The following is a 17,669-nucleotide window of genomic DNA, read 5'->3' as shown; positions in this document are numbered from 1 at the left end:
TTCTCTTCTCTTCTCTTCTCTTCTCTTCTCTTCTCTTCTCTTCTCTTCTCTTCTCTTCTCTTCTCTTCTATCCTCCTCTCTCTTCTCCTCTCCTCTCCTCTCCTCTCCTCTCCTCTCCTCTCCTCCTCTATTCTCTTCTATCCTCCTCTCTTCTCCTCCCCTCTCCTCAGGCCTGCATCACAGTGGTCATTACTCTAGGTCAGAAGAACAGATATTTCCCATAATTGGACACAAGTCTCTGCTGATTTCCACTGATATCATTATGGGCTGGCCGGCCTCTTCCGGCGGGTTACTGGTGCTGCTCGACAGGAGCCTGATACACTCTGTGGGTCCCCCCCCCCCCCGGTCATTAGCATGGCTAGATCTGAGTGTGATTCGGGGGGGAATGTTGATGTGTGTGGTATGATGGTAATGAGAATGTGAGCATGCAGAGCGAAGATTACAACCCTGCAGCTGCATTGTTTGTGATGTAATTTCCCCCTACAGTAGCTAAGCTTCTTAAACACGCATACACAGGGATGCAGTTTATACACACGCAAACGTGCAATACTAGTAATATCTTTCCCTTTTTGTTGTGCACTGTCTGGCAGCGTGGCTGGCTACATGGGTCGAGCTCTGTGTTGTTCTCCAGCAGGGAGCACTCTGTACTCTGGACCTGGCAGTAACAGTGCCCCTGTTTCGGTGACAGGGACACCGTACAGTTGCCAGTGCAACTGGTCGCTACCCAGGGCAATTTGGTCGCTACCCAGGGCACCTATCGCAAATAGAAGGAGGTTCCCTGACGTTCCTGGCCAAATTCCCAATCATGTCTCTGACATCAAGGCCACCTACACACGTCCCTCTCCTTAATTGGCTGATATCAATCCCTGTCCCCTCAGCCGTTCAGCCATTGTGTGGTGTGATGTGTGCCTTGTGCCAGATAATGGCAGCCATTGAGCCTGCATAGCCCTGTGTTGGGCGCTAGGCTACACAGTGGTGGTGAAGGAGGCAATTTCCACCCTACATTGTAAAGCGCTTTAGTGTCAGAAAAGCACTATAAAAATGCATTGATCATTCATTCACTGTTGTTTCCAAAAATATATGTTTTCTCCAGGTAGCTTACCCAGGAGCCAGTGTTCTGTATGCAGCTCTCTCTCTCTCTCTCTCCTCTCCCAGGCCTTATGGGAGCATGCCTGGACTTAACAACCCCAGCTCTGTTCAGCCAGTACGGTATTTCCTTACAGCCATTTGTAATAGATCATAAGATCAGCTGTCCCTGCTCTCAGTCTCTCTGAGAGGCAGTGAAAGGGAGACAAGCAGGGGAGAGAGAGCGAGTGAGAGAGAGAGATAAGGGGAAAGTGATAAGGATCTAATTGTTTGCTGCGCTTAAAGATTTAATGAGGACAGCGAGTGTGGCGTTGGATTACTTGGCCTGTCTGCATGTCTAACCGGTGTAGAGAATGTCGACTATGGCACTGTGTAAACATGTATTACACAAAAGGAATACTTGCTGTTTTGTAGACATTGGGGCTGGGGGAGTCTGTGTAGTGTATCAATTCTTTATGTTCCATGCATTTGCCTCTCTAACTGTCTTTTCACAAAGAACAACACACACAACACATTATTCTTCTCTCACTGCCGCTTCCCATTTAATATATGTCCGTTTCTGTATTATGGTCATCTTGCTTGTTGTTGCGTGCTTGTTGTCACCGTGTGCGCGGATGACGCTGAAGAAACCTTGAGAACATGCATGGAATGCTCACGGCTTCTCAAGAGATTCACCAGACCCGTCCTAATCTGGTCATTAACGCTGCTCCTGACCCATTTTTTTTCTTTTTGCGATGAAATCCCAGCCGCTGGACCGGACACAATTCTTCCCTTGTCTGGGGGAACTCTGCCTATTCCCTGTTTTGGCTGCAGGGAGAAGGACCCACCTCCGTCTGTATTGTTCTCTTAAAGGCCAAGGGCCTAAACAAACACTGTAGCTCCTCTGTACTCTCTCAGCCCAATGATCTGAAACTCCAACTCAGGACGCCTGTAAATAAGGAGGCTGCGCACATCAGCCCCAGAAGTTGCCTGTGCGCCACCCTGCCATGCCCCCGCACCCTGCCATGCCCCCGCACCCTGCCATGCCCCCACACCCTGCCATGCCCCCACACCCTGCCATGCCCTTTCACCCTGCCATGCCCCCTCACCCTGCCCCCTCACCCTGCCATGCCCCCGCACCCTGCCATGCCCCTTCACCCTGCCATGCCCCCACACCCTGCCATGCCCCCTCACCCTGCCATGCCCCCTCACCCTGCCATGCCCCCTCACCCTGCCATGCCCCCTCACCCTGCCATGCCCCCGCACCCTGCCATGCCCCCGCACCCTGCCGCATTGTTCTCATTCATGCGATGATGTTAGAGATGAGTCGAGTTCTGACTGAGCAGCTTTAATCCCACAGCTGTGATCGGTTGCGTCGCCGCCGGTACTACTTACTAACCTTTTGCTGCCACAAGCATTTCTCCACTTGATCCTTTGTACTGTACAGTCTACTGTACGTCAATGAGTTATCAAAGGAAACCACCATTACGACTTTGAGTGGTAATAAGTAATAAGGCACTTAGATAAACATATACAACAGAGTGAATAGACGTGTTGCTTGTTAACCAGCACATTTTCTTCCCATGAAATTATACCCCGAAGGAGCAGATTCCTGTACAGTGAGAGGGGTGGGTCAAAAGAGCTGGAATGTCAGCCCTAATTGAGGCCTTCAAACTGAGACAAAGAACTGTGGGGGAAAAGTATCCTCAAAACATTCCAGCCGTTGAAGCCAAGGGTGCCATGGAGAGATCACCCTGCTGCTACAGTATGCAAACAGAGCCCTTTGATGAGGCAATATGGAGCGCTACAGGTGACACGTGTCTGTGTCTAGCGTTGGCCAATGTTCAAGTACAATTTTTATTTATGGCAAAGAATACCCCAAATTAGAAGGATACATTACAGCTTTTTTTCTCTCTTTTTTTTTTAAACATTATTGGACAATTAAATGAATGATGAACTGTTCCACTTTGCTGGTAAGCTAGTGCGACCTGATTGGTATCTACGGATTCCGGGTGATCTCCAGTTTTGTGTGATACCTACATTTACACTCTAGCCTTAAAATCTAGCATGACAAAATATTGCTTAATTTCTAGCAATATGTAACCCCTTTCCGGGTAAGCTAGCATGTAGAGCTGTCCCCGAAGCCTCTTTTTGGGATTCGAACTTTGGCAGGGTTTTTCGAACGGACGTTCGAACCATCGTTTTTAATCATGCAAAACATTAGCTCCTAAATAGTTTTTCTGGTTCAGTAGTAGTACTGTCGAGTCTTGACTTTAGCGCACATTTACGCATATAATGTAGAACACATATTGCTGCGGTCAAAAATGGTTATTAGAAGTAGTAGTACCTACTTACTGGTCACAGGAGGCTTCAATAACATTTGGATGGTAATCCATTTTGTGAATCCATTTGTTGAAACAACATCTTTGTTGGCCGACGGCTCCTGCTATCTTAACGTTAGCAAGCTAAACGTGCATAGCTTAATGAGCATAACATAACTGTGTAACTTGTGTTCCACTGGGAAAGTTCAGCATCACTGCATACACTTGGTTTAATCCAAACGTCCATTCAGAAACGTTGTATTATGAAATAAGAGGGTGAGTGTGAATCTATTTCTCTCCCTCTTTTTTTAGCTTGATTGATTAATTTCCTGATAATGTATGACGGACCGTAGCCCCTTACGTGACTGCGATGTGCAAGCCAGGGGCTGGCTTTTTAAATACACAGTCACTCTCAGCTATGTTGCTACCAGGCTCGTTTGGAGCACCAAGCACTGCTTCCCAGCTTGGGGTGGGTCAAAAATATATCAGATATGAATTTCACAGGTACCCAGCGTACAATATGGGTTTCACACAGCGAGGCGCTGGGGTCTGGAAGCTCGGAGTTGCTAATAAACAGTTTAAAGCATTGTTACAAAACGAGTGGTACTCAGAGCGAGCCGTGTATTTCCGCCGTTGGTGTCACAGCGCATGCGCACCAGGCAGCCAAATACGTAAATACACGGCTTGCTCTGTGATGCCGCATTCACGTTACGTTGGAAGAAGCGGAAGAACCAGCTTCCGACTGGGAAAAACCATTCACGTCAGCCTCCTAGTGGTAATTCCTACTAGGACATATGGGATTTTTTTTATAGACCCCGATATCTCCAACTTCGCGTCACGAATTGCGGAAGTATGGATGTGGGCGTTTCATCGAGTCAACGTGTGAAGGCTTCCTAGTTGTAGCAACGAGATGTCCTCTGGTTCTTCCGCTTCTTCTTCTTTTACTAAGATATAATTTATTTTTAAATTTTACCCTACCAGTGTTTGTGATGGCATGATCACAAATTATTGTAAAAAAAAACAAAAAAAATGTAGATATCTTCAATATATCAAATGCAAAGATTTTTCTGGGGGGGATTATTACAGGCTAGCATTATGCCAATGATTAGCAACAACACTGATTTCGATGGATTTTTTTGTAATGTCAGATTGAAAATAATACTCACTCTTACCATAAATGAGGGAAACCTCAGATGCTTACGATTTTAAATAAAGGTTGAAATGAAATGAAATTAGGGAACTAAATTGCCCTCTTCAAAAACGCCATAAAAATATTATATGCTGACATTTTTTTCCACTTTTTTTTCATAAATCTTTTATTCAACTTCAGCCCTGATCATAACTACCACATATTCAATACATTTGAATGTTAACCCTTTAAATGCCAGTGTGTGTGATGGCTATCAAATTATTGTTAAAAAAACACAAAAAGTAAAATATTTTCAATATATCAAATGCCAAGTAGATCTTTCTGGGGGGGATTATTACAGGCTATCATGTGTCAATGATTAGCAACAACACTGATTTTGATGGATTTTTTGTTTTTTGTAATGTCAGATTTAACAACAACTCTTTTCAGAAAAGTGGGAGTATTTCATTTTTAATCTGACTTTACAAAAAAATAATTATCTAAAAATAAAAATTATTATGATCAGGGCTGAAGTTGAATAAGATGTTTAGACTGCGTTACTCTCTGTCACAGTCTTCTGGTTGTTCCCCACCTAGGTTATCTAATTTGCACAGCCCAGGCCACAGGAAAATTCCCGGTGCTCCCGATGGCCAGTCCGGGCCTGGTACTGTGATATTCTGATATATATCGCATTCTGATATATATTTTTCGTGTAAAATAAATAAATGAATAAAAAACTAAACATTTTAAATAAAAAAAAGTAAGAAAGATTGGCTCAGCCCTACTAGCATGACGCGGTATCTACGGATCCCTGTGATCTCTGTGTGCACGATACAGAGACTTCTAGGATGCGTGACAGAAGGTCATGTTTATTGTGTTAAAGGTGCTAAAGACACAACATTGATCTAGATTCATCATTTTTTTAATAATACATCCACAGAGATTTTATAAAGGTGCAGAATAAAAGAAGAAGAATCATTGATTAATGAATTTATCATTTAAAATATGTTGGTGGGTCAAAAATGAATGTTGTTGTTTAAGGGTTGCGTGCATGTATCCCCATGCATCCCCATTTCCCCACGTGGAATGCACCTGACTGGATAAATGACATGCTGGTGCTCTAGTGCGACATCTAGTGGCTGAATGTTATCTATAGCACCTTTAACCTCAGTTATTTTACAATGTATGCAATGCATGACTGTTGGCTGTGCATTCGTCATTGATTATGGAAATAAACCAAACTGAATGAAACTAAACACTCCAGTGCGATACGCCGACGTCTGATATGCCGTCTGATTCCTTTAGCTGTAATAAAAAGCAGCATCCTCGATCTTCCTCCTCTGGCCCTCTTCACTGAACCATTAGAGATTCTGGACACGCTCCAATACTGGTGAGAAGAACTCCAGCCAGCCGCCAAGTCAGAACACGCTCCAGCGGTGGTGTTATCTCTCCGCTCAGCCAGGGGGTTGTGGAAGGTTTCACGGTGAGCGACTAACGCCATCACCGTGACACTTCTATGGTGTGATGATCCATGGCTGCTGGAGCGCAAACATGTTTGTAGCCATGATGAACTGCAACTGCTATGTCTCGCCATATATCTCTCAAGGTGTTATACAACCAGGGCCCTGTATACTCACAAAGCTTCACAAAGAGTCCTAGGAGTGCTGATCTGAGGTCAGTGATCAGAAACACTTCCATCTTTGTGACGGTATCCGAAGCGTGATTTTTTTTTTCATAGCCGCAGTTTGCGAAGACGCTCTCTGATTGGCTAGCTTGCATACAGCGAAGACCCTCTCTGATTGGTTTAGCTCCGAATGGCTCTGGGATAGAAATGTCCGCCTTGTACATATATATTCTCTGCTTCGAAGTGGGTTATGCTTAGAGTTTGGAATCAGGGCTGGTGGTCCATCGCCCTGCTCTAAAGATAAACTCTAAGCATAACCCACTTCGAAAGAGGGCCAAAGCATAACCACTTCGAAACAGAGAATATATAAAGGCGGACATTTCTATCCCAGAGCCATTCGGAGCTGAACCAATCAGAGAGGGTCTTCGCTGTATGCGGGCTAGCCAATCAGAGAGCGTCTTCGCAAACGACGGCTAAGAAAAAAATCACGCGTAAGTCGCGTATCCGAACGGTCTGAAGCTGACTTCGGAACAGCCGTCCCACACTTACTAGAGAGTAGGGGTGTAACGGTACACAAAAACCACGGTACGGTACATACCTAGGTTTTGAAGTCAAGGTTCGGTATGGGTTTTCAGTACAGTGGGGGAAAGTTTGGCTTTCCATGTTCCACTCATGGGTGATGTAGTGTGCAGTAACTAATTGTACTTGTAGGGCTGTCAACGAATATTCTATATTGAAATTAATAATCGATTTGTACATTTAAAAAAAAAAAAAATTATATTAGATTGTGAAAAAAAACAGCCCCCGGTGGGCGGTCGTAAGTGGTTAACATACCGTTGTATTCGTTCGGTACACTACACAGCCGTTCGGTACGGTACACTAGGGCTGGGCGATATGGCCAAAAATGATATCGCGATAACGATATCGATAACAATATCATATTACTCGATATTCGATATTATCGATATTGTTGTAAGTATACATTTCTATATATATTTTTTTTATAAACAACAGATGTATGTTTATTTTGCAGGAATTCTTTGTTGTTGCCGCCATCTTTAGTGTTACAGCCCCTCACACTCGATCCAGTTCTCAGGCTGCAGCTGGTTTGAAAGCGAAAGTAAACAGGCTTCTCTGCTGGCTCTGGCTCCAGGGGAGTTGAACAGTTCTGGCTCTGCTAGTTTCTTTTCTATCTTTTGGTGCTTTTTTGGTGGACAAACCACCGCACCGTGACTCGTGACTGGAGACTAGCTCTGCTAGCACACATAGCCTACTGGTTTCAAACTGTATTTTAAATTAGAAAGCAAACAAAATAAATGGACAAGAGAAAAATTAATCTCAATTTGGTCAGTATTGTCATTTGGACAAGCAAAGCCATTACTTTAAGTTGCAGGCAAGAAAGACACGTCTGTCCACTGTCTCTGTTTTAAAACTGCCCTGTTGCAGGTCACATACACACAAAAAAAAATCTATATATTTTTTTAATTTTTTTTTATATTGATTATTAAAATATATCACGATAATTATCGTTATCGTTATATCGCCCAGCCCTATGGTGCACACTGAAACGGTTCGGTTTGGTATGGATACGTGTACCTTTACACCCCTACTAGAGAGGCTTTGTGAATATGGAACCAGGTATTTTAGGGTCGTGACATAGCTACCCCCTCGATTAGGTATGGCTTGTGATATATCTGCATGGAGCAGATACTGTATTACTGTTACTAACCAGGAGACTGAAGATCATGATGATGACATGGGATCAAGCTTTTCTTGAATGACCCGCAGGAAAATCCATACAGCCAGTCGGCTTCTGCTGCCCTGTTGAGATCATGTAGGAAATGACCTTAGCGTTCCTCACAATGATGGCTGTGTGCGACAACGAGTGGAGAGACACATTGTATTCATTGTCTCCCTACCTCTGCTGTCCAAATGTGGCTGTGTGTGTGTGTCTGTGAGTAAGTGTGTGTGAGTGTGTGTGTGTGTGTGTGTGTGTGTGTGTGTGTGTGTGTGTGTGTGTGTGTGTGTGTGTGTGTGTGTGTGTGTGTGTGTGTGTGTGTGTGTGTGTGTGTGTGTGTGTGTGTGTGATTGTGAGTGAGTGTGTCTCCTCTCTGGTGGCACATCACTCACATGACTACTACGAGTCCATTTGGCTCCATGTGTGTGTGTGTGACGAGACCAGACAGCCACCCTCTCTGCCAGACCAGCCCTTCTCTTATGACAGGCCTATTCACTGGTATTCAAGCCTAATACAGCCTGTCTGCCGGCTGCTGTTGCTGCTGGGGGACATTAACAGATTACCTCTGCACTAACCTTTCTGAGCCTTTATTGTCCACAGCAGGCGGCTGTAAATAACATCTACGTTCAGTTGGGAGTTATTAGGCTGTAATGATATTTGCTTACACTACACATATTTCATAACCCGCCTCCTCCATCAACCCGTGTCAAGTGTGTTGACATCAGCGAACTGATGGAGAGGTGCTTGTTTGTGTGTGTATACGTGTGTGGTGTGTGTGTGTACACATGTGTGTGTTTATGTGTGTGTGTGTGTGTGTGTGTGTACTTGTATTTCTATACTACATGTGTGTGTGTGTGTGTGTGTGTGTAGGTGTGTGTGTGTGGTGTGTGTGTGTGTGTGAGTGTGTGAGTGTGAGTGTGTGTGTGTGTGTGTGTGTGTGTGTGTGTGTGTGTGTGTGTGTGTGTGTGTGTGTGTGTGCAGCTATGTGGGGCAGAAGGGAATAATACCCCCACATGAATAGGGCAGATGGCTGGAAAAGCAGATTGCCTGGTTTATTTAGTACCTCATGAACAGGCGTTAATCTGAAGAGCACCACTCCTTTCTGTGGGCAACGGATTTTTGTTATTGTTTATTTCAGTGAAGACGCCCCCACCCCCCCCCCCCCCCCACCACCACCAACAGTGGCAATGAACCAGAACCAGCTCTGCTAGTGGAGAGGCCATCTGCTACTTGTGTGTGTGTGTGTGTGTGTGTGTGTGTGTGTGTGTGTGTGTGTGTGTGTGTGTGTGTGTGTGTGTGTGTGTGTGTGTGTGTGTGTGTGTGTGTGTGTGTGTGTGTGTGTGTGTGTGTGTGTGGTGTGTGTGTGTGTGTGTGTGTGTGTGTGTGTGTGTGTGTATGGGGGGGGGGGGGTCCTGCATGGTGGGTGGGTCACTCAGAGTCCATAGTGGCGCAGTCAGCATAATATGCCACCACTTCCGATCCCCCTCGTGATAATAACTGATAAGTTATGATAATAATAAGTCGTATCTACACACGCTGTTGACCTACCAAGCTGTGTGACCAGCGCAGCTGTCCTCGTCCACTGATGAGGTTCTTAGACAACTGATACTGTTAGGATTGTAACGACGAAACGATTAGTTCATTTAATCAATCATTTGTAAACTTGTGTTTACCACATTCAGTCATGCAGAGGGACCTCCTCAAATGTGGTGGTGACCAGAGATGTGATTTTCATCTGTCAGGAATGAAACAATGACTCATTTACTAACAAAGTCGGTCATTATATTCAACACATATCCACTAGTACAAAGTACTGTAAGGAGAAAGACTGTCTGTCTGTCTGTCTGTCTGTCTGTCTGTCCGTGTCTGTCTGTCTGTCTGTCTGTCTGTCTGTCTGTCTGTCTGTCTGTCTGTCTGTCTGTCTGTCTGTCTGTCTGTCTGTCTGTCTGTCTGTCTGTCTGTCTGTCTGTCTGTCTGTCTCTGTCTCTCTCTCTCTCTCTCTCTCTCTCTCTCTCTCTCTCTCTCTCTCTCTCTCTCTCTCTCTCTCTCTCTCTCTCTCTCTCTCTCTCTCTCTCTCTCTCTCTCTCCCTCTCCCTCTCTCTCCAACCTTCCATCCTCGGTGACGACTCCAGGTCAAAAGGGAATATGATGCTTCATGCAACGTTGTAAACAATATGGTGTTCCCTTTCTCATCATCAAAGGGGTTTCATTTCCTCGTTGACAGGGGGAGGTAGAGAGAGAGAGAGAGAGAGAGAGAGAGAGAGAGAGAGAGAGAGAGAGAGAGAGAGTACCTGTACAACCAACAGGTAAAGGGAGACTGATAACACATCAGTCTAACATGCCTATATAATTCTGTAGGCCTACTGTTTGATGGAATCCACCAAATCTCAAATGAAATCTCTTTATAGGGTTACCTAACCTCTTGCATAATGATTTTTGATTATATCCCTTTTTGTCTGGTTAGATAAAGATTAAATAAAAAAAAAAATGGGAAAAAGAAAAAGAAAAAAAGCATGGCTGCATGTCGGCTACTGATACTAGACCTTCCATGTTACAAATGTACCCATTCAAAGGGCAGGTAGTGAGGTCTCGTTCATAGCGGCTACTTTTGTTTCACAGCAACGTACCAATAATGGTCATGCATCCCCCTCCCCCTCCCATCTGTTGACAACCACACAATCCCGTGTGCGTTCTGATAGATTATTTACCACCACGGAAGAATGGAGCCCCACATCGGCCGACACCAAAAGCCTGCAATGATTAAGTGAGGCGTCATTCTTTGTGCGGTCACTTCAGTCATTTTCATGCTAATCAGTAAATGCTTGAGGCCTGTGTTCTTCCCCCCAAAAGGCATGCGGGAGGGAGAAGCGCTCTATAAACATGTCACCCCCCCCCCCCCCCCCTCCACCCCCATGTCACTCTCGGATCACTAAAGCCGCCGATTCTGTCCCAGTGGAGAGGACAAAGCTTATCTGCACACGTCAGATTAGTGGAGACTATCATGTGAGCTAAGCTACATCATAAAACATGATCAAATATCCTGCTAGACATAATGCTTTTTTTTTTTTTGATCCACTTTTTCTCCCATTTTTTCTATATTTTTCTCCCATCCCAATTTCGTATCATCCAATTCAACCCTCCCCTGTCACGAACGCTGTTTCTTGCCTCCCACAAGCCGGCTGCAGTGAGGACTAAGTCATACATAGCACAAGTCCCCTCCGGTACTTGAGGTAACAGCAGTCGCATCTTTTCACCTGCGCAGCTCGACCTCTCAGTGTCGAGGAGTAACGCGTGGGAGGCTCACGCTGCCCCCGACACTTCCTGATTCTACTGCGCAGGCGCACCAACCGACTTGTAGACATAATGCTTTTTTATACATAATGCTAGCCAGGCTGGTGGGCTATTCTCAGGCTCCGTGTTGATGAGCAGAGACTTTCCTTAATGAGAGAGTCAGACGTGGGTGGAAGTAGAATTAGCTTCTCGGTTACCCAATCAATAGTAATTGAGCGGAATGCTGAGGATAATTCAGTCTATGACTCTGATCAAACTTGTCCACTGATATTGAATGTCCAATGTTATTTATACACAGACACCAGGCAAGCCCCCCCCCCCCCCCCAGTCACAGTCACAAAGATCTAAATGAAAAAAGCCCAACGTAACAAAACATGTCAGCAAGACACCAGCATGTTTTTAAAACAACAACATTTATCGTACTTAATTTCCTTTGTTTATGTCATGGTTTCAGATTTTCGAATGCCTCCGAAGGTGTTGTAGATAACATTCTAGACGTTACACTAGATGTCGCACTAGAGCACCAGTATGTCATTTATCCAATCAGGTACATTCCACGTGGGGAAATAGGAAGTAGAGAGGGGATACATGCCTGCAACAACAACAACATGTAAAAAACAACATACATTTTCGACCCACAACAACCTTTTAACTGATTCATTAATCAATGATTTTGGGGGGGGGGGGGGCAATACTTTTATTCTGCACCTTTCTAAAAGCTCTGTGGATGTATTATTACACATTATCAAATATTTTTTTTTATCTATAGCACCTTTAAATAAACTGCACAAATATTTGACAATCCTCCTTTCGCTGTGTTCTCTCCTCAGCCATCAAGGTGAACTGTCAGGGATCATGCGGGGTCTCCAGCAAGGTGAACGACACCTCGTGGGCTCTGGAGGAGCAGTACTGCAACAGCACCCTGTCTGTAGCCGACAAAGGTGAGGAAACGGCTTAAAGCTTCACAACCACGTAAGGCTGTCCCCAAACCCTGTTTTTGGGATTCGAACTTTGTCTGGGTTTTTCGAACGAACGTTCGAACCTTCGTTTTTAATAAAAAAAATTTATATCGGTATCGGCCAGAACAGCAATATTAATATCGGTTATCGGTATCGGCCACAATTTTCACATCGGTGCATCACTAGTGAGAGGAGATGACAGTGAGAGGAGATGAGAGGAGATGATAGTGAGAGGAGATGATAGTGAGAGGAGATGATAGTGAGAGGAGATGATAGTGAGAGGAGATGACAGTGAGAGGAGATGACAGTGAGAGGAGATGACAGTGAGAGGAGATGACAGTGAGAGGAGATGACAGTGAGAGGAGATGAGAGGAGATGACAGTGAGAGGAGATGATAGTGAGAGGAGATGACAGTGAGAGGAGATGACAGTGAGAGGAGATGACAGTGAGAGGAGATGAGAGGAGATGACAGTGAGAGGAGATGACAGTGAGAGGAGATGACAGTGAGAGGAGATGACAGTGAGAGGAGATGACAGTGAGAGGAGATGATAGTGAGAGATGAAAAAATATATATATTTTTTTTTTACTAACCTCAAACTAAATCCTCAATTTGAATAAAGTGATTAATCTGATTAAATTAGTCTTATTTTTTTATTAAATCAACTTTCCAGCCCCAGACCCAGCCAGGGAGAAGCCCCAGCCCAATAATCAATTAAATCAACTTTCTTTAATGAATATAACTCATCAGTTTCTTTTAATACTATAATATTAGTGTAGCCTAATCTTTATCTGCAACTGTGAAGAAAAACCCCATTGGTTTAAACAGAATTAATAGAAAAAAAAAATTATTAAAATTTTTAAATTCGAATGTTGATTTAGAATTCGAATGCCAACGTAACGAACGAAGGTTTGAACGCTTGGGCTCAGCCCTACAACCAGGTAGGTCCTCCGCTGTTTGGCCCGCTGTTCACGAAACCCCTCGAAATATCCCTCCCTCCCTGTCAAAATAGAAACAAACATCCAGTGATGCGACTGAGCTCTCTTCTTCACCTTCATTAGCTGCGTGCGGGTCTGCATGATCACTCTTCAGTTGGCAATCATTTAGGCGGCAATAGCAGTTCCCCACCCCACCCCCAGCCTCGACACAAGTTAAAACTGCCTGAGTAATGGCCACCCTGCGGGGATATTCCTACGCTGTCTGGCCCCTCTCTCCCCTGTGTGAGACGTGGCTGTGCCTAACAAATACTGATGAGGAGGCTCCATGTGCTCCACAGACCAGACAAGACCCCCCCCCCCCCCCCCCCCCCCCCCTTTTCACTCGTCGCCCCGTCCCCCGTCTGTAGGACCGGTGCCTGGCTGGTCCTCGGAAGTGAGGGCTTAGAGCAGCTATTGTAGTGTGTGTGTGGATCCATGTTTTGTATGTGTTGTCGATGCCACCCATGGCCTAAAAATGAAATCCGCCACGCAAGCGTGAAACCTGTTGAGAATACAAATTGCCGTGTGGCCATTCAGTGGCCATTTGAGCATGTAATCTCTGCCGGTTAAATCATCACTGTGCGGTTTAATGTTTAACCCCAGCCGTCTCACCTACACGACTGTGTTACTTAACCCAGGGAGGTGACGGACACATCAGATAACCCTCCCTGAAATCAAATAGAGTAGAATAGAATAGTAGAATAATGTATTATGAAACGATATTATTGTCGTGGTGTTCACCCTGAACCACTGAACCAAGCACGCACACAAGACGGAACAGTACGCCTGGAGGGCCGGACTACAATAGCGGCTGTCCCTTACTGACGTGTCCCTCACACAAACTGATGACAACTACACATTCTGTATCATAGTGGACAAGATGTACAAAATGCTAAATAAAGCCAGATGCATATCATTGACTTATCACATAGGCATAGTGTATTTCTGCCATTTGCTAACGCTACACTCACTCTGCATTCTCTGAGATTTGGAGAAACGTAAATACTAAATGGACTGCATTTATATAGCATATTTGTGTCCAAAGCGCTTTACAACTTACACCTCACATTCACCCATTCACTCGCACATCGACGGCGGAGGCGGCCATGCAAGGTGCCAACCTGCTCATCGGGAGCAGTTAAGCGTCTTGCTCAAGGATACTTTCACGCGTTGCCGGGAGGAGCCAGAATCGAACCGGGAACCTTTAGATTACCAGGCGACCACTCTACCTCCTGAGCCACTGTCACCTCAACTTACTATCAGTTTGTTCTAATTTCTGGTTAATTCCCTTGCTTTGTTTCCTTTTGCAAATTTGTTTAGTCAACTTGTGTGTTTGACAGTATTTGTTCGTCCTTTTGAGGATACTGATCAGACGGGTTGGCTGGAGAGCAAGTCACGGAACGCATTTCAACCACCATGCCTGGAGCACAGACCTCCTGCTGAGACTAAGCAACACTGCTTCTATGTGCAGCACACTGACATACACACATACTGTAGCAACCTCTGATACGTCAGTGGAGCCCAGCTAGTAAGCTACACATTATGTCCACAACGATGGGGCAGGTTTCAGTCCCTGGCTAAATACAGGCGAAAATTTATCGATTCGCCATCTTTATTTTCCTAGATCGTCATGAACGCATTTCCATGAGCTGAGGACTAATTCACTTCCATGTATTTAAAAAACTACGGGAGTCAGTTGATCAGGAGTCGGCTACAAACTCGTAATTCCAGAAGTGTTATTCTGTTGTTTTGATTGTTGTTTCCGGTTCTTGAGGTGGCATTTTTATAGCCAAGTTTTAACATTGAAGTGAACTTCTGCATCCGTACCTCACATTGCATCAACCTGGGCCAATATGGCGGCAATGTCAACATGGTGAATAGGTGCCGTGGACATACTATCTGTTACGGTGTCCAGGCATCTGAGGTTATGAATATAGCCAGGCGGCTTCTTGAAAAGTCAATATGACACAGGCGTGTTGATTATTTCTAGGATGTGATGGTGCTCCTGCTCGTCTAAATAGAAGTCACAAGCACTTGTACATGTATCTAGTATCTACTTGCCTCTGATCGGTATATTTTGAAATACAGAAGCCGTGTCACATTCAATGCACCTGTGTCGTCTTGGAATCACATTGATTAAATTCATAACCTCACACATCTACAGTCAGACCTCAACAGATTGCTTCTACGTTGCACGGTGTCTTCAATCTCTGGTCCTAAAGATTTCCCTATGGATTTACCCCAGAGGATACCAACTGTGTTTGGCCAGCCGTCAACACCACACAGAGAACTACAGTAAAAATCTCTTGCCTACCTTTCTGTTCTTTTGTCCAAAACATCGCACAAAACAGCCATGTAGTCGTCGGCCTCCTCCTCCCTCCCTGCTTCATAATTAAGCATTACATCACGCGCAGGAGTGGTTTGTGAACAATAAACCATGCCTAGGGGTGGTCGTTAGACCCCCCTAGGCATGGTTTATTGTTCACAAATCACGACTGCAAGTGGTGTAAAGCTTTTATACAACTGCCACATTCATCCAACCTTATTTCTATACAATAAACACACATTAATCGAAGATTTATTGAAAAAACCATCCGCCAGAAAAAGTAGTTCCCACAACTACAAAAAAGACAATTTGCCTCCATGTGGAAGCAGATCGGAAGTGCATCCAACCAACTAACACATCCAACTGTGTATTATTGGAATGATTGAGAGAAGTTGCCTCATGTGGAAGCAGCTTGAAGTGCATCCAACCAACTAACACATCCAACTGTGTATTATTGGAATGATTGATTGAACATTTTATTACCAGATGCAGAATGGGTACAATACAGTACGGCTCAATACACACAATTGTTAAGGGAATGCAGACCTACTTTCCATAGAACTTAATTCTTAGATGCTTCTATAGAAAGTAGGTAAAACAAATAAAAAAGTTTTCTTTGCCCTATAGGAAAAAAACGTTTTCTTCGCCCTATTCTTTTATTTATTTTTTTAAACCTACTGTAGAGGGCCTAAACTTAACCAGTTGGAAACCAAGCGTACAGTAATAAAATTAGCAATCAATCAATCAATCAACTCAATAGGCCATGCTCACTTAGAACAGCGCAGCACCCAGCTCTCTCTCAGTCTGACTATCCCCCGCGTTGCAGGCAGAGTGTGTGTGTGCGTGTGTGTGCGTGTGTGTGTGTGTGTGTGTGGGGGGGGGGGGGGGGGGGGGGTGGCGGTGGGTGGAGACTAGAGCGAGCGCTGACAGTCGAAAGGAAAGAAAATTGAAAATTAATCAATCAATCAATCCGCGATTTTTCTTTTGTTACAGAATGATTCAAGACCCATCAATTACATCATCCAACATTGTTTAAACGACTAAAACATTCGCTGTGACAGAATCGCTTGATATTTAGTCGTTTAGTCGCTATCAACATATCCATTTGTAAAGATTATTGTCCACCTTCTTGTGATCCGGCGGATTGATGTGATGTGATTCGGTTGTGGGCGGGTCCTGGGCCAGCATGCGTGGACTGATCGCAATACATACGTGTAAATGGACTGTTTCAGCCAATCAGAATCGAGAAATTTGCATGCCGTTTTATAACAACCAACAACACACTCCAAGGCTCTTGACCACTGATCTATATTCAGTCAGTCCTGCTGTATGTCCTTTGATAATCATGACCAGCCATGATTCTCTGAAACGACTCTGCTAAAGTCTCACTGGTTTGAAAAAGATCAACAAATTAAATTGTCTTCTTGCTGTTTGACCAGTTCTCCACCGTGTAGCTGCCAGCCGTCTGCTTCACACAGTCTGCACATCTCCATCGCTGTGTTCAGGTGTCACAGTCTGCCTGACCCTCCTTAAAATCATCTTCCACACCTACCCAAACAAGCCATTTATGAGTAACTTTTATGGGGATATATGGGCCTACAATAAAAGAATAACTGACCACATAACATTAAATCTTACATGGTCTCATACAACATATTATTGACTCACTATTATAGTGACAGATCATCATAGTGAGTATCCTGTTCTGCAGGATCCAGGCACAAATTAAACTCCACACACACGCACACACACACACACACACACACACACACACACACACACACACACACACACACACACACACACACACACACACACACACACACACACACACACACACACACACACACACACACACACACACACACACACACACACACACACACACACACACACACACACACACACACACACACACACAGTTGTTTACATGTATCATAATTAACAAACATTACTGTGTGTCCCCACTGGCATGTATCCGGGTCCGGCTTAATTAGGCTTGACTCGTCTTATTTTCTTTGCGAGTAAGCAGCTGTGTTTATGTCTATGGACGATGAAGCATGGGCGAGACTGCTAGCACCACTGAGGCTGAGAGACTACCGCCGACCAGGAAGGTGCTCAGTCAGAGCTCTACTCAAAGATTCTTTGTTAAAAGTGATATGATCACAGACACAGATAGTAAAATGCAAATAGTGTCTGTGGTGTGGTGCCTGTGTATTTACACACCGCGCTGGTGGGGAA

General features: G+C 44.6%; 1 protein-coding gene across 1 annotated transcript in view; it reads left to right on the top strand.

The window, feature by feature from the left end:
- The window catches only part of arrdc1b (arrestin domain containing 1b), a 70,158-nt gene that overhangs the window by 24,891 nt on the left and 27,598 nt on the right, over positions 1–17,669 (top strand). The window contains exon 2 of the mRNA XM_084325332.1: positions 11,999–12,109. Coding sequence (XP_084181458.1) covers positions 11,999–12,109 — 111 coding nt within the window. The remainder of the gene's footprint in view (positions 1–11,998; positions 12,110–17,669) is intronic.

The sequence above is a fragment of the Notolepis coatsorum genome, assembly GCF_963971535.1.
Source record: "Notolepis coatsorum genome assembly, chromosome: 11".
Lineage (NCBI taxonomy): Eukaryota > Metazoa > Chordata > Actinopteri > Aulopiformes > Paralepididae > Notolepis > Notolepis coatsorum.
The sequence above is the reverse complement of the archived record's forward strand: the minus strand, read 5'-3'. Positions and strand labels throughout refer to the sequence as shown.